Here is a 22,651-nt window from a genome sequence, read left to right as displayed (position 1 = left end):
ATTAGTGCTAAAGGTTCACGGAATGAAGCTCAACCGGTCATGCTTCCCTCATATTATCAGCGGGGCAGTGCTCGACTGATAAGCTGCGGTTATATAACAATTTTCGACTCTGCTCGCACCACACTTTCTCTCTTACAACCAGAGCGCAGAGCTAACACACCCACTCACACAGTCACTAAAACATGCATATGCACATTTACTGCTGCAACCCAACGCTGAACCCACGCTAGTGTTCCAACTGCCGAGCACGACGATCACACCACAACGTGGATGAGGCAGTTATCTAAAAATGGATGTACGTGTCACCGCAACCTTTGTACGTGAAACATAACAAATAAACCAAAGCAGTTATCTGTCACAGGACATTCCAGGATCCCTCTCTCTCCCTCTCTCAGTTCAGAGGTTTATAAGTGGATGGAAATTGCTACCTAGGATCAATAGTCTTTGTGTAAACCGCAGTGCTTTGTGTGATCAAAGAGTGAAGCCCTTTGGTTTGTCTCTCTTGACCTTCCTTAATACCACTGAACGTCTCCACCTATCCCTATCCACCTTGCCTTCAGGGACGACTCATGGGCCCCATTAGAGCTTAATATCTGTTAAGCTTGTAAAAAAGCCTGACGTGACATGACATGAGAGAGACACAGAGAAAAATGAGCAGGGAGGATTGGCGGGAGGGAGATCTTCAACAGCTAGCTCCGTGCCAAAGCCAACACGCCTTCCATATTGATGGTACGGAGTGTTTTTAATCCCACCTCTCCTGCAGGCAACAGAAGAAAGCGGATCATATCACAGCAATATCAGTGCTATGATTGATAGGAAGTAGGAAGGCAGCAGTTTAACTATAGTTGTTGAATCTGTGGATTATTATTTGATCATTTTTATGATTAATGGTTTCGTCCATATTATGTCAGAAAATGCCCATCATAATTCTCTAGAACCAAAGTTGACATATTCAGTTTGTTTATGTTGTCCAATCAATAGTTCCAAACCCAAAGACTTCAGACTCAGCTTGCTGTCCTATATGGCAAAGAAAAGAATCAACTCCTGACATTTGTAAAAGCTGGAATGAGCAAATACTGTTTTGGCTTGAAAAATGGCTTGAACCATTCATCTATTTTTAAAATTGCTGCCGTTTACATTCCTGTTGTTTCGACCTTTGATCATCGCAGATAAGCCACACTGCCCGTAGCAGATCAGTGGCTGCAGCTTTGAATGAATACATGTTAGTGATGCATGACATTTATCAGCCCAATGCGTGACATTTCATGTTATCAGCTATTTATCTGTATCTGTGAAATTGTAGTCTACGAATAAAAACATTGAGATGAAACCAGATGCAGCATTTACAAACTCCGATTCAGCAGGTGGCTGTTTGCAGCTTGAAAGTTGGTTTGTGACCAACCAAGAAACAAGAAGAAGGTCATATTAATTACTTAGTTGATTAATTAATCAATTAATCTTTGCTCATTTCATTTTGGCCTTTCTCCATTTCATGTGTGCATAAACGTGGGTAATCATCAGTCATCAGTATCAATTGCAAAAAATCCACGACAAATTAACAGTGAAAATAATCTTTCCAGGGAGCTCCTCGTCAATGCCACAGAAAGTCTGGCAGTCCAAGTATTCCCAACTGGGAATTACCATATTAGTTGATAGTTAATTGTGATGAGCAAAAAGAAAAAAAAAGACAAACATACTCTAGTTCAAACTGCTCAGATGTCAGGATTTTCTGTTTTTCTCAGTTTTCTCTTTTTAACTTGTCTCTGTTTGACTTTACAGATCACAAGTCAGTCAAGCAGAGGATTTTAAAACGTCTCTATTTTCTAGCTTTACATAAGCAAAACAAGCGCTTTAAAAAATAATTAAGAGATTATTTGACAAAGACAGTAACTGTTGGGTGCAACCTGACTTTTTCTAATGCATCAGGGTAAAAGGACACCCTTATTTTCTATGGATTTAATTGAATGTTTTTTAAGTTTATAGTATATCCCATTTTAAGAGTAAAATCCCTAAAATTAATCTCAGGCATTAGTGACCTCTAATCCGGTGTTGACAAAATGAAACAACCTGTAACCACCAGTCAGGGCTGCTGCAGCCATGTGACATACATCAGTTATCAGCACTGTGTGAACCTCCCCTCAGTTTGTTTTCATGCTCTGCGAGCTGATGACTAATTGTTATCCTCTGAGAGGCTATTTGGGCTGCAACCATTATGTGCAGTGTGTGTCTCATACAAGTATGTCGGTGTATTCTTCACTTGAGGTCAGCCTCGCTGTGGGTGTGTGCCCGCTCTATCTGCCAGCTAACACTTACATAACCACTAAGATCCAGCCTGAACCGAAGTGTGGGTGTGTACTCGATACAAGCAATGTTCAAAACTACTGCAAATTATTTTACACCCTAAACTTCTTGAGACTCATCCAAGGAGATCTTAATGACTTTGTACTGACTAGATGAGTGGCAACAAAAAGTTGGCAGGACAAAGTAAGACCTGCCCTGTTTGCTGCCGCACCTTCAGCGTCTGTCAGGCTTCCAGCAGAGCTGTTTACCTTTGAGCCTATGGATGGGTATACAGTAGAGAGGTTTAGAGGGAATTAGCAGAAGGATGTGCAGATGAGTTACAGTGGTAAGGCTCTGGACGTGCACAGGCAGCTGCACTTTGCATCCATGCCGGGATCTTTGAGATACTGCGAGCCTGGATGTGCATGTATGAGCTCGCCTGCTAAGCCACCAAAGCTGAACTGCTCCATAATACATCAGCCAAATGATGCTGGTTTGCAGTAGGCCTATGTGGATTACTGAATACACCCATACAAATCTAGTCTTGGGCGGCATGTAAGCTGCATAACCAGACTAAGATGAGTTCATACACTACAGCATTCACTCCAAAAACCTGCTTACATATCTCCTACATTCAACCTCTGCAAGTGTAGCCAGATACGTCACGCTTCATAAGTCAGAAGAGGAGCGTGTCCCACCGAACCTCCGTCAAAAATCTGGCAACTTCCGTACACCAACACCAAGGAGCACACGACTCGTGAGCAGCCACTTCTGATCAACAGCACAGCTGCTTGTACACAAAGTAGCACACAAAACACTCTGTAGTGAAAAACATTCGACTTTCTTCTCAAGTTATTCGCGCATCCATCTGCCAAACACAGTAACGTGAGGGCAGTTCCGAGCTGAGAACCGGGTATAAAATGTCATATCGCTGGAGCAGCTTAGCGCCGAATTCGCTCGAACCAAGCCTTGAACCGTGAGACGTCTTCGCTGGGCTGTGAGAGTCGTGAAATTCGTCCGGACACGCGTTGCAACGTTAAACATGCAGATTTGCACACGGAGTTCGGCGAGGGCTCGCAGAACAGCGCTCGAGCCCCGGCTCAGAAGTCTCCAGCACGCTAAAACAGAGTCACAGAAAGTGCTCGGCGACATGAAGCGGGCTGAAAGGAAGAGCAGCGCACACAAAGCAAAGATTAAAATCGCTGTTAAAGGGTAGTTTGGAGCCGTGTGGACGTACCTGGCGGCTGTACACCGTGTTGCTCGTGCTGTCCCGTACTGAGGCGTAGCTGTCTCTCCTCCTACAACAACTCTGAGCTCCGACTCTCCTGCGTCACTTGTTGACATCCTATTTTAACCGGTTCGGTCAGCATTCAGCGGTCACACCGGCGCATCTTAGAAATGTGGAGAGGAATTCACAGCGAGCACGCCAGGTGTCCACTCGGTGCCACTCACCATCATCACCATCATCATCGTCAATGTGGAGGTGAAAGTTCAACACCTCCTGGCAGACAGACAGCTGATTACTGGCGGCTGCGTCCCTTTCCTGAAAAGTGCCCCCTTCGGCCATTTCCTTCTCCTGGAGGCACTATTCAGATCCCGTACTCAAGTGAAAGTACAGATATCACACTGTGCGACAAGTGACATTACTGCATTTAAAATGTTGCATAAGTAAAACAATGTCGTCCAGTTAATATTTAATACTTAAAAGTATTCAAAGTAACAGTAAAATGTCCTCTCTGACTGTTATAGGCCTATATTATATGATTGCATTATCATCACTCTTACATTATTGTGAAAGCATCATCCTCACACTCAGTTGGTTGAGCGATTTTGTATTGAACTGCAACTTTCATTAATCTACTAATTATTTTCTCCATTCATTTATTGGCTGTTTGGTTTGTAAAAATATCCACTGAGCAGAATAAAGCAGGAGTAGACAGTAATTTAGATTGAAGATTGAGAAAAACAAAAACCTTGTTATTGACAGTTAAAAAGTAACCAAAACTCTGAGTAATGTAACTGTGTTCATATTTGTTAACAGATTTTCTGTCCTCTTTCCTCCACTGCCCGGAACCCAAAGTGACGCCTTCACAGTTCTTGGTTTGTCCAGCCAAGAGTCCAAACATTGTACAACTGCTATGTGTGAAAAAATCTAAATCTGTAAAACAACTAGTAACCAAATATGTCAGATTATCCCTCTGAGCACTGATTGGTCAGGAGCCAGACATCATATAACAGACCAATTGTGGTGACGATGTCTTCTAAAATTTGATATAGATAAAAACTGGAGGCATAATCATTTTCATGTGTTGGCTCATTATCAAACATTTTGATCAGCTACAAAGACACTAAGTTTGCTAAATTATTGCCAGAAATCTATATGTATTCACGGATTTGGTTTGTGAAAATCCTTAAATAAAAGCTAATTTAAAGCTAAACCACATGATCATGTGTGCTAATTCAGAAAATACAACGCGACTAATGTCGCAATGACCCAAACTCATTAATACTCTGTTCTCAGGCACATTAGGCACTAAAATCAATCATACAACAATCATCATAAAAAAGAAGAAAAATAAAAACCTCAAATACGGCCTCTGGTGATTTAAGATCATTTAGAACAACTGATTCCAACTATTCATCATCCCTCAAGCCCCAAATTAGTGGTGCATAGACTTTATTATGATGGCTTTTGTGCTGTGGGCCATTTAAAAGCAGTGTGGCAATAGTGGAGCATATTTTGGCAGACATGTTTATTTTACCTGTGAGGAGCTTATTGATGATAAGTGGTTCATAACTGTCTGTGAGAGTCTGTGTTCCTCCAGACTGACAAAACAAAACAGAACAAACGTCTTTCAGACTTCAACACTCTCCATCACCTACCAGCAACTCTTGGCTCAGTTTCTACTTAAAGGTGGACTACGCAGTTTTGGGGAAATAAGTTAACCAGAAGCGAAAGATCTTCACTGACTGATTTTTTAATGCCTGAATAAACTTAATAAACAAAGTCTCCGTCACAGTTAATGTATTTTGTTTGTTTAGGCATTAATGTATTCTCCAAAACTACAGAATGCACCTTTAAATATGACCAATTACACTGAATTTAGAATTGTTTGTTGGTTTTGTTTGTTCTTTTGAGTGAATCCGGGCAGTCTGGACTAAATGTCTGATCGGGGTGCAATTTCGCCAGCCACCAGCAGAGGTCAGTGTTGCTGCACAGAAAAAAAAAAAATAAAGGTTCGTCTGACTCTGACAGTTGTTTCAGGGATGCAGCCTGATTAAAGAGAGATTAAACGTTAGATGATCGTAATCACGTATCAATCATATTAGAGTTATGACGTGTTATTTTCGATCACGGCATGACTTGATGAAAATTGTTACAGGGCACGCTTGACACGACAGCTCCATTAAATGTAATTGTGTGTGTGTGTGTGTGTGTGTGTTCAGATGTCTGTTATAATAATAATAAAAAAAACTGTGCCTTGTGACCATTTTATTGGCGCATTTACTGGATTCCTAATGCTTCTGTGCGTAAAGCTCTGTATGTTATCTCACATTTAAATGGAAATGAACGGGAGAATGAGAGGGACTAAGTGCACAGTAACTCAGTAGACCTCCTCCCTCCTCCCCTCTCCTCCTCCCTCCTCCTCCTCCCCCTCCTCCTCCCACGGAGGATGCAGGACAGCGGGACTGGTCCTGAGCTGTGACTCCTCACAGGAGAAGTGGTCGCGACCATCCCGAGTCACACACCACGCTCTGGGATCCGATTTTCTCTCGCATCTTCTTCTTCCACTTTTTCCCCCCACCTCCTTTCTTCCAGATCCTTCATCCACATTCCTGTCGACCCATGACAGCATGATGGGAGTCGGACCTGCACATTTGGGATAATTCTTTTTTTTTTTTTAATTTCTTTTTTTTTGGTCAATAATGGTCCGCTACAAATGTTCATTCCCACGGAGCTGCAGCTGAGGTTTCATTCAGAGTGATCCTGGATTCCCACAGCGTGATGGATACAAATGAGTTCGCGGTGCTGAAACTTTTTGTTGTTGGGATTTTAGGTGAGTATGGCTCCATTACACCGTTTCTTTCATTTGCAGAGCACATGTGAGAGCGACCGAAACCATCCCCGCATAACTCACCCAAACACTGATGGATAGTGTTATTACAGGCAGAAATGTCACGCTGCACAAAAGCCCTGCTGTGTGCAGTTTCTTTTGCTCCACTTTTGCCCACCAGTCCCATTTTTTAATATCTAACAGTTAATGACTCCATGCTATCACACACTGGATCCAGTGTGTTGCTGTGGCTGCACATGCCTCCATCCATCACATTATTTCTCCCTGAGCGCTGCCTGTCAGGTTGCAAAGTGCACATAATTAGTATTGCTAAGCAGTATCAGGAACATCAATCCCATCTCTCAGGGCGTGCTGTGAGAGGAGGACATACAGTGATGTGCCGTGGCATCACGCCCCAATGGACAGACCTGACCTATATCGTGGCCAATGGGAATTTGTGGATCTGGCTCATTAACTGGTGGCACAGGGATGAAATCATGTATGAAATGATGCTACATGTGAGCCCTCTCGCTGAGGCATGCACATGGCTCCAACTTGTTGTTGGGGCTCAGGTGTTTGCTGCTCTGTCCTGCTCGGCGCCTGAGGGGACGCTTGATTGAGAAGAGTCAGAGAGCATAATCTGCGGTGGAACCCAGGAGTGTGGCGGTAGCAGGATCAGCAGAGTAGAAGCAGCGCTGTGACTCAGTGGTGACGAGGAGTTCGGATACTGAGCTGGTTTGCAGCACAGAGTCTCTCCAGGAGCCGCTGAAGCAAGCCGAGTGCTCTGAGGGAGCAGCTGTTGAGCTGATGTTTAGTCTGACACTGATTTAAATGACCTGCTCCCATGTGGACATATGAGTCAGGGGATCCAGGACTTCAAAAAAAAACCTCAGACTCTTATCTGTGGTGGCTGTAGAGAACAGTTGAGGCTCCAGAGCGTTTAACCTGAGGGTGGATAAACGACGTAAGCAACGATCCAACAGACTTTTGGAAGTTCTTTGGCTTTTTTAAAAAGAGCTAAGCGTGTAGTAGGGCTGCAACTAGATCGATTGGTCTGTAAAATTTAAAAAGATATCCCAAAAGAGCCCAAAGGGACATCTTCAGATTGTTTCTTCTGTCCAAACAACAGTCCAAAACCCAAAGACTCTTCATTTGATATCCTAAATGTTAAAGGAAAGCGTGAAATTCTTACATTTGAGAAGCGGGAACCAGCGAATGTCTTGAAAAATGTCTGAAACCGGTGATACAGGGTTTTAGCTTTTCATCATTTCATTAATCGATTTTCATGCCTAAACAAACACGATTATTTTTTCCTCACGTGCTTCTCAGCACTTCTATTTACAGCGTGGTACCATTTAGCATATTTACACAGCAGGTGTTTGCTTTTGGCTGCTGTCCACCATTCAGCCTCAGTTTTGGCACCCCCTGGTTTAGTCCACAACATTTCCCACAGTCTTCAAATTGCTACTTTCTGTCCAACCAGTGGTCCAAAACCCAAACTGTCTTCATTTACTGTCACGAATGACAAAGAAAAGCAACGAATGCTCACATTTAAGAAGCTGGAACCAGGAAATGTTTGACATTTTAGCTTGAAAAAAGACTGAAACGATTTTCAGATCAACTAACCCATTAATTGACTGAATCCAAAGATTGCAGCTCAAGTGTATAGAGACAAGAAGACGTGGTTTTTGTGTCCTGCCAAGACCTCCAGCTTGGACTCCGCTGGATCCCTGCCACGTAACAGCTGTGGCCCCACGGCGCTGTAAGGCCAAGTGGAGAACTAGCTCAGACGGTCCTTCTCTGACTTGAAGCGTGTCTTTCAAAATGCCGATTCCAGTGTAATGGAAGGCAGCAGAGAAAAAAAAAAGATTTATGTGTGATCAAGCCGACTTTCATTCGCGTTTTCGAGTGTCCAAAAATGACAAATGGGGCGATTTCACAGCAGCTGCTGCTATCAAAGCAATGGGAGGTTATATTCCCATGCTGTCAAGAGTAGCAGTAGTTTCCTGTGATAGCTCTTGTCTAGACTAAAAGAGTTTCCCATCAAGAACCCCCACTGGGAAGAAGGGAGATGGATTCCATTGTGTTCTAAGAAAACCAGAACATGACTCGTAGACTCAGATTGAGGCATTCTGATGGTTGCTCTCAGTCTGAGGCCAGAGTGGTGGATGCAGCAGAAATGTAGAGTGCAAGGTCCCCATCTGCATCGAGTGATTCCCACTGACTGCGGAGCATCTGCTTACCCCAATAAACAGCTATTCATACTCTCTCACAGCGAGGGAAAATGCCTTGGGGTGCTTCTCTTCCACTGCCATCTGACAAAAACATTGTTGTGAAGAAAATGTTTTTTGAAAGTACTATTCATAGACCGGTGAGGGGATTTCAGTGTGTTGAGCTCATTTCAGAGCATGTGTCTAACGTCCATATGTTTCCTTACACGTGGATGTTGTTATACGCGGTGTTTTTTTTTTTTTTTTTTTTTTTTTATCACCTGCATATTCTGGGCCTGAAATGCTTTCAAGTTTAGTCATTTAAGGGCAAATTATTTCTGAAGTGAAGAAATCTGAGGCGTTGACGCCCAGTCGCCATGATAAAATGTTGTCACATGTACCATAATTTTATTTCTCCAATAAATGTTAAATCACGTTCACAACACATGTTTATGACCTGTCCTGTCAGGAGGTGGAGAGATAGGGAGAGACAATCTGATGGTTTTTGACTGAGATCAATCTCCAAGGCGTCCATTATCGCGGAATTTAATGTCCCCTACTTTTGTTTCCAGACTTCACAAAACCTTATTAACTAGCAATTCCACGCTTTGTTAACAAACCAACAGAGTGACGGGGCTAACAGTGGCTTCGCTTATTGGTCGAATGACCTCACATGGATTTAGGCGACGTATCGTAAATAATGCAACGTGAGACTCAGCGCGCAAACAGACGACGCGGAGCTCATGCCTATCTTTAAAGCAAAAGTGTGCTTTAATGGTGAAAATCGAGAAATGAAAAAGGATATTTTCAGCCCATGTTTCAACTACAGAAGTTCGATGGACTGAGAGGAAGGATGTTCAGTCAGAGTTTAGAAAGTCTGCCATCCAACCTTGACAGAAAACTTCAACAAAAGCACCTTGTGAGGCCTCTGGTGTTTGCTACACAACTGCATGAAGAGCTAAAGATTATCCAGGACATAATCTATTCTACCATGCTCGGCCTGCTGACCTGAAACACGGACGACCACCTACCTGCCTTTGAGAGGGAATATTTGCCGTTTCAACCAGTGCAAAACTTTAAGCCTATAGATGTACAGTTAAAACTCTGTGCTGATTCACAGACGTCACATTTGAGCTTCCTTCATAGTTAGACTGCAGTGCAAGCATGTTAAGAGCATTATTCATCTTTCAGCTGCCTGTTAAAGATTCATGCACCAGGAGGGGCTTGAACTTTGTCTCCACACTCAACCTGCTGATATCACAGTCTAATGCCGAGGTCAGGCTGACTCCATGAAACAGAGGGTGTTTTTTCTAACTGAGCGCCATGTGGTCAGCAGATTGCAGAGGCCTTCTACACTTTAAAGATGGACCTATCATCAGTTTAGACTGGTGCACCCAAACACCGCTGAGTGAAGAAGTTTGGGTAAAAAAAACTGCGTAGAACACAAGGCAAATAATGGTGTTAGTCAATTAACCAAACTAATTAATTCATTCAAGTCATCTTTGTTTTGTTAAGTCAAAGCAAAAATGCCAAACATTCAGTCACTATTTAAAGAAGTCTGCTTAGACTACTTGATATGTGATCAGATTGTTATCGCTATACTGTAGACGAGTTCTCATCCTAACCAGGGCCGTCCAGAGTGGAGCCCGCCATAAAGTTTGATATGGTCCGGCAGATGTTCCTATAAAAAAAAAAGAACCGCTGCTTGTGCTGTTTTATTTGTTGTGAGTTAAATAGGCCGTGTAGGATCCACAAACCTTATTTGACTTTTTTCAAAATTTGAGACAATTGGTGCTGAAAGTCAGTCAATAAAGGGAACTTGGGATCCTACTATGGAAGCCCAAAGAGGCAAATGAAAAATAGAAATTAAGGAACTTGGAAAGGTTATTCTGGCAAATCTTTTTTTCAACTGATCATAAAGGTTCAATATGTAAGAACTGGTGACTTCTCCAAGTCTCCACCTCTTCAGACAAGTAGGGGACAGCATATCACCAGAGTGACCACCAACTTATGCTAACTGTAGCTGCTGTTAGCTAGTAAGCTCAGTTAGCCGTGCAGGTAGCAGTCGTGTTAGCTGGCTCTGCCCGGACTGGGAGCTCAGAGCACCGGGGGAGTGTTGGTGCTGTTTTCGATTGGACTGTCGGAATGTTTGATGCCTCGAAATATGTGCTGGGACCCTATTTCTAATATTGCTGAAGTTTGGTGCTGTTTTGAGCATTATTTGTGGCTTTTTGATGGCCGTTTTATATTTGGACCCATTTACTGCAATGTAATGTTGTCGTGCGGTCGTTTCTGAGGATGCTAAAACTACGTTAGCTAGCGGTCTGAAAACTTTATCTCTCGAGAGGGAGTCTAACACAGTTTCACGGTGTGTTAGACCATGGATTAAACTTACACCGGAATATCCCTTTAAGTCATGAACATGAGAGAAGTCACTTGCCTCTCTGGGCTTTAGTATGTACAACAAGAATCCACAACGGTCCGTCATGTGATTTCAGTTTCGGCCCCCCGAAGACAAAACGTTTGGACACCTCTGATCTAAACAATCAGTTGATTACCCAATTAAATAATCAGCAAATGAATCCACTATCCAAACTCTAGTTATTAGCCGCGCTATGTCAAATTGTCCAAACGAGAATGTCTTATAATAAGTGATAGACCGAGTAAGCAGTGAGAGCGCAACCTCATTATCTGGTCTCTTTCCTGGCACTGTCTGCTTGAAGATGAAGCACGAGGGCAAAGGTGGAGCCAAATGGTCATTAGTTGTCTCTTTATGTCAGAATATGAGAGAGCTGACAGAGAGGTGGTTTTCTGTCAGAGGCCTGTCAGATTTCCAATTGCAGAAAAGAAAAGGTTGTAATGAGCACCATTAAAACTGAGTATTGGATGTGTTACTCAAAAATGACGACTGGAATTAATGACAGGTAATAGACTGAAATGAGTTAATGATAACAGGAGAGGGCCACGCATAATCGCATGCAATTTTACTGACGTGCGAGCCGAAAGTAATTTCTTTAAACTGAGATTACATCAAGTTCAAATGACAACAGCAGACATGATGTAATGAGTGGAAGCCGTCAGACGAACTGAATGAGGAAATACTCAACTCTTCCGTTTCTGTCTCAGTTTACCAGCCTGTTAGGCAGCAATCTGCTGCTCCCTGTGGGAGTCGGTTGTTGGTCAATATTCTGAAGCTAAGATTGACATTTCATTAACACCCAGACCCTGACTCATGTTCAAGTGCTCTGAGGAAAGCAATCTGTTAACATTTCCTCACCACAGAAGAAGTCTGCAGCAGTTCTTAATGAAGGCGAACAACCGTCAGCATTTAGTGTCTGCAGAAATGCATTACTAAGGAACTGTATGAAAAAAAAGGTTTGTTTGGTGGCTCTGTGGAATCATCAGTCTGATAACGGGGGACTCATCAGATTGTACACATCGATGTGTGCTTACAGGACCTGGGGAGCGCTATACTGCATATATGGAAAAGGTTGTATGTAGAATTAATGTCTGATGAGTCACCTCAAGGGGTGTTGGTGGTTGGTGATGGAGTTTTGTGTTCATCTCTGCTCGAGGCCACATTAGCGGATACAAGAATAACACACACAAAGATCGGACCAAGGTGTCGGCAGTCGAGTTGCGCTGTGGGCAATGTCGGCACCAGATTTTCACAAGGAAGAATCGAGAGTGGAAAACAATGTACAGACACTATCAGTTTTGATCCTTCATGTCTAAAACTGTGCATTGTGTGTCCAGCAATTTTATAGCCCTCTTTTAATCTTTAAGGTTTACATTTTCTTTCCCTTGCTTTTATTTTTGGTTATTAGTGGCTACATGAATTGTACCAATTTCATGGCGTCAGCATAGTTAGGCCTACTAAAAGCCATTGGGAGGATGTGGTTGAATCATATCTCTTAGGGTTAGGGTCCTAGTAATTTCCATATTCCCTTAGTAAGTCTATATAATTACAAGTTGTGTAAGGGATTACAATTTGATCTTCAGTGATAGATCACAGTTACTCATTACATAACACTCTGTTACTTGGACAGATCGCTAGCTGTCTTAAAGAGAGTCTGGTCAGTTTGGTCTCTTGGTGTTCTGATCTGGCACATGCTATCTTGGAGCTATGTTGTGAGCTCGTGCTAACGTCATCTCCCCCCTGATAACCCGACATTCCAGGATGGTTTTGGGTTTCAAGGCTTCACTGTGATGACAGCACATCTGGAGGGCTAACACCGAGGCTAACGTTACGCTGGCTGTCTATGTTGGGTAAACACCTCTAAAACTTTAGGCTGACTGCAGGATAAACTTTGTCTTTACTTTTTGGTGTGTGTGTGTGTGTGGAGGCAGCTCTGACAGAGTTGTGCAGAGTAATGGAAATTAACTAATTGCTCTTTGCCGCTGATGGATTTGTAAAGTTTTTACACAGAGCAGTATGTAATAAAAGGGCCTAATTGAGTACATTTTTTCAAATTGCCAATACTTTCATGGTTCATTTGTTTTAGCGCCAATTGGCTCCATAAGAAACACAGCTGCACAAGTCAGACAGAGTGTTTATTCAAGCAGAAGCCGGATTAGAGTCACAATTAGATTTTATTCATTTTTAATTAACTCACTGGACAGCAGAGAGAGACACTTGTTGCTGAAGCTCTCCCTGGTATTGGACCCTAACGAAGATGTCAGTGAAGGTTTTAGGTTCGTTAATAACCTTAAAACATCCCAGTCTGTACTCACGGTGTCCGACTTGGTGTGGCAATCTGAAGTGATCTCAGTCAGTCCTCCTCCCTGCCTCCTCTGCTGTCTTTTCTCTCTCGCCCTTTTGTCTCTCAGACAGGATGATGAACAGCTTGTTGGCACTGTCCTGTCTGGCTCCGAGGCAGAGGTCCTTGGCATGGCTGGTCGGACCGCTGACAGAAATAAGGCCTTTTTGCTCAGTTTCTTTACATGCAGGAAACTGGTTATATTAGATAGCTGCTTAATGGATTTTGACAAAAACAGGGAGGTTGGTAGATGTCACCTCGAAGCGACTGTGTTTTCTAAATCACACTGATTAATTGAGGTAATAGGTGTGGAGGGATGTGACCTTCCCTGTATACATATTCGTGTTCTGATCAGACGTCAGTGCGTCTGTCTATCCATCAGCTGTATCTGAGCGATAATGCATTCCTCTGCTGTGCTCTGGCTTTTATCACACAGATTGTGGCAGGGGAGAGTGATTCATGCCCAGAAACAAGTTGACACCTTTATTACCGATCAGCTGTGTGGAGGTCTGCATTACTATTGTGCATAAAGTGTTTACTGCTGCTGTGTCTCAACAAGTTTGGCCACTGAAAGGGGCAAAATGTCGATTTGGAGAACAAATTCAAACACAGACTTGTGATATGATATTAATGAGGTGATAATGCAAGTTCAGAAATATATATATATTTTTCCTTAAGGGAATAAATAAGCTGTTCTCAGATGAAAATAAGGTGCCCAGAACACTGTTTGGAGGTAGAAAGGTGGCAGGGTCCGCCAAATATCTTCCCCAAAACTACATAGTTCACCTTTAAGGAAAAGTGCATCAATTCTGTCGACCATTTTGACTTAAGGAGGCAGAAAATCGAGGCACAATGATCGGGCGGAGGGGCTTGGTTGAGAACTTTGAATCGTTGTGCCGAGCCTGAATATAAACAGCTCATTTGTCTGAGAGGAGAAAGCAGCCCATTTCGAACTGATGTCTAAATTTATAGCATCGTCTTGTCCGTGTAGCCATGCGACTGTTAGTCCTCCTCGAAGAATTTGGTGTTTTTCTAAAAGCCTACATAAAGAAGATAATCAATGCCTGCCATGATGTGATTCCAAACAACAAATGTTTGCCTTTTGTTGGATGCAAGTGTTCCAGCTTGTCTTTGTGGTTTGTCAGAGAGGGGATGATACAGAGTGGCCTTAGGCCATCTTTTGGCTTTTATGTTTTAAAATTAAACACTTGTCTAGAGTTGAAGAATGCATTGGGGAATACTGATGAAAGCCTGGATTGCGTAGACTGTCTAATGCTGTTTTTCCGGTTAATTATCCATGTTAGAGAAGAACGACTGGGAATTCATAAAATGGGCTGATTCTGCCAATTCACTGTGTCCGTGCCCCTTATCTATCACCAGCAGCCTGCTCTCTGCATCTGAAATTGTTAACGCTCGTATGAATACACTTTTACACAAGACAAATGCTGAAAAAGAATCATTTTTCATGACGCTGTTCCGTTTTAGATGCTCCAGTGCTGACTAAATGTTGACGAGATGCTTGGTGCAGCAGCTCAAACAGGCCATGAGAGCTCGTAGACAGATGGATTTTCTCCACGGGGGCCTATTCCGCTCAAGCTTGGCTGTAATTTTCCTCTCCACATGGTAAATGGACTGCATTTATATAGAGCCGTCATCCCAAAAGCCCTTCATGGAGCCTCACATTCACCCGCCTCGCACTGTCGATCGCCAACCCTGCAATCATAAGCCGACCTGCTGCACCACCTTATCAACTGGTTCCCAACACGCATGCAAACAGTGTAACAGGTTAAAAAAGAGCATTTCTCTCCGGAAAGTCCCCCATAATTGATTCTCTCTTCTCCACCGCTGGCATTTTATTTCTGTCTTTCTCCTTCAATGTCGTCCAGTGTCCCACCTCTCCTCCTCCTCCTCCTCCTCCTCCTTCCCGTCTTCCTGCTTTTGTTTGCCAAGTACCCAGAGCCCCCCTCTCCTGTCTTGCACATCTGTGTCACTATCCAGTCTCCTCTTCCTCTCCCTTCTCCTTGACCCCTATTAGAGTCCACTCTGACAGACACAGCCTGGACACTTCTGCCGTGGGCTGACGGAAGGAAAAGTCCTCTGGGCTGGCCAAGCCAAGAAGTGATACTCATCTTCAATGTGGTTTGTTTTATCCATCCGGGTCCAGTTTTGGATCAAAATCAAACCTGTGGCAACATGTGCTAAACCATAAGTACACTATATTTTGCCTTCGGTGCACAAATCGCCCTCTAGATGTACCCCCTTTCTACTTCTTCCACTCTCACAGGGGCCTTTTCTCCCATCGCCTCCCTTATCCAGTCTCCATCTGAATAAATTTTTGTCCGCCTCACCTGCCACATCAGCCGGGAGGTGAATAATAATCATCCGGCAGTCAATCACTGAGGACCGTCTTTGCTGAGAGTCCCACAGACCGGATTTTGTAAGAAAGTGATTGCGTTTGTCCGTGAGCAAAATAACGTCAAACTGGGCTGAGGGCATTTAAATAAGTCAAATTGTGTGCCTGCCAGGTTTGTTTCTCCGGAGGCTGTGGGCATTTTTCAGAAATGTGATATGATGTTCTTTAATTTGTAGGATATGAACTGGCAAACATGTTAACAACTAGCAGTGCCAATCAGACAGGTTGTTTCCACAGATTGTGGTGCTGTGAAAATATTGGAATTCCCCTTCATATCAAACACTGGAAGGTGTTTTTAATTAGTATGACGGTTGGAATCCTGACGGCTGTTGACTCAGAAACAGCTGGAATAGATAGAGCAACAGACGAAGAGGATTTAGAGGAAAAAGCAGCTGTGTCCTCACTGCCATGAAACCTTTCTGTCACCTTTGCTGGAAATAAGGCCACATAAACAACACAAAACATAAAAAGAAGACATTGAATGTATTGCAAATCAGGACGATACAAAATCACGAAAAACAAATACATAAATATTTATAGACATGAAACAGTTTTGTCCGTTCTTGCAGATGGTATAACGTACAGTATGTACCTTACAATGGATTGAATGACCCATCATAATAACTAAAAGTTAAAGTTATGGTAATCTATATTTTCTTTGTAAACGTTCTTTAACGTCACTGTAATATCTGATATCAGCCAGCCAAGCTCGACTTTCAGTGGAGGAGGTTCCTTCCTGACCACAGCTACAGAAAATCCGTTTTAAAATGAATCTCGCTCTCATAAGTGATTAGTGTGTGCCAGTGAAGAGTTATTTACCCGTAATAGCTTTAATGCTTCCGCAGAACATTTTCAGCCCGGAGAAGGAAATGCAATTTGTGGGATGATGATGTAGCATTTTTGGGTAACAATAGAGAAAATACAAGCTCTCAGACTTAGCAAAAATGTTACCCAAGTCAGTGCAAGATTTAGTTTTTCTAACAGAAAACAACAGTTTATCACACCATTGACTCCAAATGCGTCCTAATGTTGTTAGCCACATCGACTTAATGTAGGACTATTATGCTTTTTTGATTTTCTCCTTTCCTTCAGTGTGTTATATAGATTCTTGTGCGTATCAAAGGCCTTGAAAGTTAAAAAGACTAAATTCAACTCACATCTCCCACAGAAAACACTGCCTCAAACGCCTCATCAGTTGTCCCGCCATTAACTCCATGACATAATCCTACGACACCATGTCAGCAAAAACAGAGCTGACTAGAGACACGTTGAACAGCGCTGGCTCAGGCATGCGTAAACTGACCAGTCAGAGCAGACTGGGTATTTGGGAGGAGGGGCTTAAAGAGACAGGAGCTTAAAAAGGGTGTTTCAGACATATAGGGAATACGCTGCTGCAGCACTGGACAGTATGAGAAAACTGATGTGTCCTCTGAGCATTAAAGCACATGAACGTATTCTAGTAGCAACCAAAATAAATGATGAACCCTGAAAATGATGCAGTATTTCTCCTTTATCATGTCAATGTTTTTTTTTTACAGCAGCCACTGCAAAAACATAATCCACAATCATCACTGTGGACCACACTCACTACTGTGAATAGAAAATGTTGAAAACGGTCCCATTAATATCTGATATCGGCCAGCTCGGATTGACCTTCAGTGTGAAGGAGGGTCCTTCATGACCACTGTTCTGTGAAGTGCTACATTGCCCATGCATGATAGCCTAAATGCTACCTCAGAAGCATTCCAACCTTGACCGGAAAAAGCCTTTTGGGGGATGATGAATGATGGAGCCTTTTTTGGGGGGATAACAGTGATATTAACCAGCCATTTCAGTACAAAAATATTGGTGCTTCGATCAAACCCTAATAGATATAAATGAGTTGGTGCTGGGACGATAAATACATTACATCTACTGTAATATCTTTCTATTGGCTGAAACACAGACCAATTTCTCAGACTGAGCAAACCTTTGCAACTTTGCAAGATTTCGTTTTATTTGTTGTTGTACATGAAACTGCGGTTTATAACAACATGAGGAAGGATCTGGTTAACACCATATTCTTACCCAGTTGCCTCTTTTATTAAACTTGGTCAAGCAAAGATCTGCTTTCATAAACCAACAACAATTTGCAGTGACTTTCTGCGGCCCAGTTAGCCCAGAGCAGGTCAGCGTTTCTATCACAGCAACATCCTCTCCTTGTTGTTTTGTCAAATGAGGTCACCGCGACGGCCTCTTGTGGCAGAGGTCTACTACAAGGTCGTTCGCTCCCCTGTCGGAGAACTCTGCTGATAACAGGGCTGACCGACAGTCTGTCACTGCCTGTCAAGGGTTGGAACTGCCGGAAGGTCAAACTGAACGGACGCTCGGGGGAAACAGCGCTCTAGCTTCTGCCTTCAGTTTGGTTCATCTCTGTCCAGCTTTAATTTGAAAGCTGCTGCGTATCTTTTGCCAACATTAATCACATATCAACATATCAGTTTTGAGACATCAGCGTCATTATTATAAGGTTACATTTATTCGAGTCGAGTGAAGTCGACAAACAGCGTTCTGATGGAGCTGTTTGTTAAGGAGTCTGAGGACTGAGTGGAGGGCAGTAGATAGGGCATCCTCTGTGGACCTGCTAATTCTGAAGGCAGTCGAACCAGAGTAGAAAGACCTGGCAGCATTTGGAATTATACATGGTGTCAGAGCACAGCACCGATGGAAAATCCTCACCTACATGTTGGCGTCCTTTATGGCCACAGGAAAAATAAACTCAAGGAGGAAGAGGGGAGATGAGTCGCAACTTCCTCCCTGTGGCAGGAAGAATCTGGGAAACACTTGAGCCACCGTATCTGTGAGGATACTTATCATCAGATTCTGTTTGTTCATCGTGCTTAATTTCATTAAAGTAATTAAACTAAGTCCTAAAATGTCATATAACAATAGAAATGATGGATTCACGTGTTATTTGAAGAGTTTTCCAGATGTCAAATTGCGTTACATCTGCTTGCTCCCTGTGTGCCCACGTCACACTCCGCAACACCTGACATTTACTTTAGCTCTGCTTCTGTCCTCCGTAGTTAAAAGGTTTTTTATTCATCTGTCGGGGGAGCGAAATCTTCGGTTAAAAGCAGGCTCCCTGTAGCTGTCTGCCTCGGTGACCTCAGTCTGATAACCTCCGTCATTGTTTGAGGGGCTGTGAATTCCCCTGGATCCGAGAGGAGATGGAATAACAGAGGAGAAAGGAGCAACTTTCATCTCCTCGTGAAAGCAGACATTTTTCTAAATGTTTTATCTCGCTGAAGACAAGGTGAACAGGAATGTTTTTCTGTGTAACATAAAATCCATTATTTCAGGTCCTTGCAGCTCCTTTAAGTTGTTTTATCATTGTCAAGCTCTTGTTCAAAAAGCGTCTGCTTGTCAGTGCATCACAAACACCTCATTTGACCTCTTCTCTAAAATAAGGTATCCATTCTGTTCCCTCGCTTCCCCTGCTCAGATGGCATCTGCAAGACAAACAAAACAAACATTTTCCTTCAAAGGCTCGTGTTCTCATTGATCTAGCTTTGCTTGCTTTTTTTTTTTTCTGTGCAGATGGTGAACACGGGTGGTGGTCAGCTTGAAAGCCAAGAACTCAATGATCTTCAAAGCATCTCCAGAGATCAGAGAGGAGGGGGGCGGTCAGGGCTTTATTCATGAATGCCGCACGCAGATGAGAATGAGCTTCAAATTTGTTCGGACATGCAGAGTTGTTGTTTGATTCACCTCACTTGTTTCCGCGGTTTGTTCAAAAACACTAAAGCGGTCTTCACTGCTGCTGCGGTGTGTACGACACCACAGCACTGTCACTACTGCTCTTTAAGGTCACTAATTGTAGAAGGTGAGACTTATATTTATTTTCATTTATGCAGCAGGATTAACCGCTATATGAATATTTGACAGTGAACGTATCAGAAACACAATTCACTATGGAATACACAGAACCTTTATTCAGAAGCGGTGCCTTCAATCGAGCTGTCAGGACGGTGACGGTGATGTCACAACCGTATAGTCACCACCCTCGGCCACGCCCCCCCAGCACTGTTGTGGTTGCAAAAACATAGGCCGAGCTAATGCATAGACAAGGTGGATGGTGTTTGCTTAGGCCTGTGAGAGATAACCAATAATGTGTTTTTTGAACATTAAAGCATGTTAATATTTTCTAGTAAATAAAAGTATGAACCTGAAAATCAGGATAATATATGACCTTTAATTCGGTAAATGACATAATTGGGGCACCTGCAAAAATACACTGAGACTCTTGTCATTGACTAACTCACAATTAAACAAAAACTACTGTAAGGAAATGAAAAAAACTTAGATGGATGGATCTCAACCAAGAATAGATCCTCCTTTTTGGTGTGGATCAGGATAAAGGGAAAGATCCAGGGATTTTTGCTCACTTTCTATAAAATTGCGAGATGGATCCTAGATCTGGCAAACTTAAATTATGGTTAAGCAGTTGAGGCTTGATCAAAATGAATGGGGACTAATGGGCCTTAGGGGAGGTATGCACTCTACTGACTGCCTTTCTAGGTGCTGAAAGGATTTTGACACAGTTTACCATGTCAACTCATCTGACTCTGCAGTATGAGTTAATGAGTGTGGGGCTGCTGACTCTTCCTCTTCATTCCTCATTTTGTTAAAGTGAGCCCCAGGGTTCTATACCAGGTCCATTACAATTTTCAATATAAGTATATTATCTTTGTGCCACTCACTAAATGCAAAGTAGTGTATTTTAGTATTGGGGATACTGTTTTCTATGTCAACAATACAGAGGGACTTGAAATCGTCAGAATTGATTTCACATTTACATACATTCCAAAGGATCTGGATGTTGGACTATTGATCAATGTATTGACCTCTAAATCCGTTTTTTAACCATCTTAAAAAATGGAATCTCATCCCTGCTTACCCATCTTAACTAGATCTTTTTTAAATAATATTTTGAAATGTATGACGGTTGTCTTCGTCTGATTAAAGGCAAACGAGACCACGAGTAGGAAGAGTTTGACGCCGCGCACTTCTCTCTGCCTGTAGAAACCTCGGCTGGATTTCCATGACTTCAGCCCGTCTGTCTGTGCAGAGAGATGAAAAGCCAGATGGTGCAGCAGGAAGAGAAGGAGACAAGGGGGCACCTGAATTATTTCCCTTTTTAATGTCTCAGATTAGATGTTAAACAGAGGACACGTTATTGCTGTGGGCAGAGATACAGAGTCGGATAAGACCTTCTTCATATCCTGCTCAGCATGCATTATTCAACCCCTCCATGTGTTTCAGCTAATGTCATTAAATCAAAAGCTCCATTTGCAGAAAAAGCGCAGCCACATGCAAAGACTTCTCCTCCCCAATTTAATCTGACCGTTATTTTAACTAACAACTTCCCGTTGTGGCGATGATGACGATGAGGGAGACCTGAAACAAGGTGGAGGTAGTTAAACAGGCCCTGCCACTCGTGCCTGTGATCCGAATCTGTTTGGACAGCGCTGGCGGTTGATCTACTTTCTTTCATCTCCTATTTTCCTCTCATCTATATTTATCTTGCCAAGCTAGCAGGCAGTGGATGACAGCGTGACAGCGCGCCAGCCGAGCGGATACTCGACTGGCATGCTGTCAGAATGTGTGTAACACCTACATACACCTTGATCTAATCCGCTCCGGGTTTAAAATAGCTCTGCTTTACCTGCATAATTTACACAAGTTTAATGCTGTTTCTAATGTAGCGCCGGGACTGCATTTTAGGTGACTCAGGAGTTCTGGCTGGGTTCAGAAATTGTTTGCCCTCATCGAAAAGTAGTAGCAATAATCGTTAAGATTCTTGTTTATAGGTACAAACACCCTCCTCAAATGGAAGTTGTTTTCTGTGGATTTGATATAAGAGGCAATAATTACAGCCTGTTGGTGTTTTGCTAATTTTAAACCCCCACTTGCAGAGAATCTAATGAGTATCCTGCAGTAACGGGTACCTCCTTCTTTTATACAATACATCAAGGACCAAAATAAGACTTAATTATCTCGGCTTTTTAAAAAAAAATTTATTTTCTCCTTGCTTTTCAAGAGTCTGTTATTACTCTATAAATAGCTTTTGTAGTGTAATTTCAAATGAAAGCGCCCCTCTGATAAGGCAAGAGACATGCACAGTTTTATCCAAAGCCAGAGAGCTCTTTGAATATGCTATTAAAATGTTAATTTGCCAGCATGATACTCTGCATGCACTGTGGCGTTGAAAAAAACTTTGATGTTGACACGCAGTCACTTTCCTTTTCCATAATCACAAGTGATCTGATTATGTTGTGAAGAGCCGGGCTTGATCCATGGCCACAGCACCGTCCACAGTGGCAGGAAAGGCTTCATTAGCATGAAGCTCTGCGTGAGTGTGACTTGTCGCTGCTCAGACGCCTGGCCAGCTGTCGGCAGCAGCAGTGGTCACAGCCCCGTGAACCTCAGTGAGGAGGCATCTGACGGCCTGATAAATGGTGTGAGAATATTGGGGGGCCGGGCGGCGCAGTGAACGAACACATATGAAAACCATCCGTCCACGTCTGACTGATGGGAGATTTAACGATTCAGTCGCTTATAGGACCCCGAGATTAAATTACCGTTTCTAATGAGAAGCTGTGAATGAATGGATGAGAGCATGAATGTCAAACTGATCACTTTTTGAAATGTTTAATTAACTCTTTCCAAGCAGTGAAATATGACGAACATGTGACGTCGTTAGCTCAGCTCGAGTCGTTCAGAAACACCTGACACGCAGAGCTACCGCAAATGGACACCCGTGGTCTCTGTAAATTGAAAAGCCATTGCTACAATCTACAGCTCGCAGCCTGTAAGTCGGCTGCAGATGAAATGCATCGCTGCCATTCATCCTCTCTGCAGAGGGATGGGTGGAGATGCAGCTGGAAGGCT

At 42.9% G+C, this 22,651-nt stretch overlaps 2 protein-coding genes across 4 annotated transcripts in view; one reads left to right on the top strand and one right to left on the bottom strand.

Annotated features, from left to right (window-relative positions):
* The window catches only part of LOC115569854 (mucin-17), a 37,582-nt gene extending 33,718 nt beyond the window's left edge, over nt 1-3,864 (bottom strand). The window contains exon 1 of one of the 3 annotated variants that reach the window (XM_030398023.1): nt 3,518-3,864. In XM_030398023.1, the coding sequence (XP_030253883.1) occupies nt 3,518-3,624 (107 nt within the window). In that variant the 5' untranslated portion in view covers nt 3,625-3,864. The remainder of the gene's footprint in view (nt 1-3,517) is intronic. The other 2 variants (XM_030398025.1, XM_030398026.1) reach the window with 2 other exon arrangements.
* Nucleotides 3,865-5,930: 2,066 nt separating this feature from the next.
* Nucleotides 5,931-22,651, top strand: part of LOC115570383 (receptor activity-modifying protein 3) — a 34,488-nt gene continuing 17,767 nt past the window's right edge. The window contains exon 1 of the mRNA XM_030398925.1: nt 5,931-6,338. Within this exon, the coding sequence (XP_030254785.1) occupies nt 6,287-6,338 (52 nt within the window). The 5' untranslated portion in view covers nt 5,931-6,286. The remainder of the gene's footprint in view (nt 6,339-22,651) is intronic.

This window comes from Sparus aurata, chromosome 19 (genome assembly GCF_900880675.1).
Source record: "Sparus aurata chromosome 19, fSpaAur1.1, whole genome shotgun sequence".
NCBI classification, from domain to species: Eukaryota; Metazoa; Chordata; class Actinopteri; order Spariformes; family Sparidae; genus Sparus; species Sparus aurata.
Note: the sequence above shows the minus strand (reverse complement) of the source record. Positions and strands in the feature narration are given on the sequence as shown.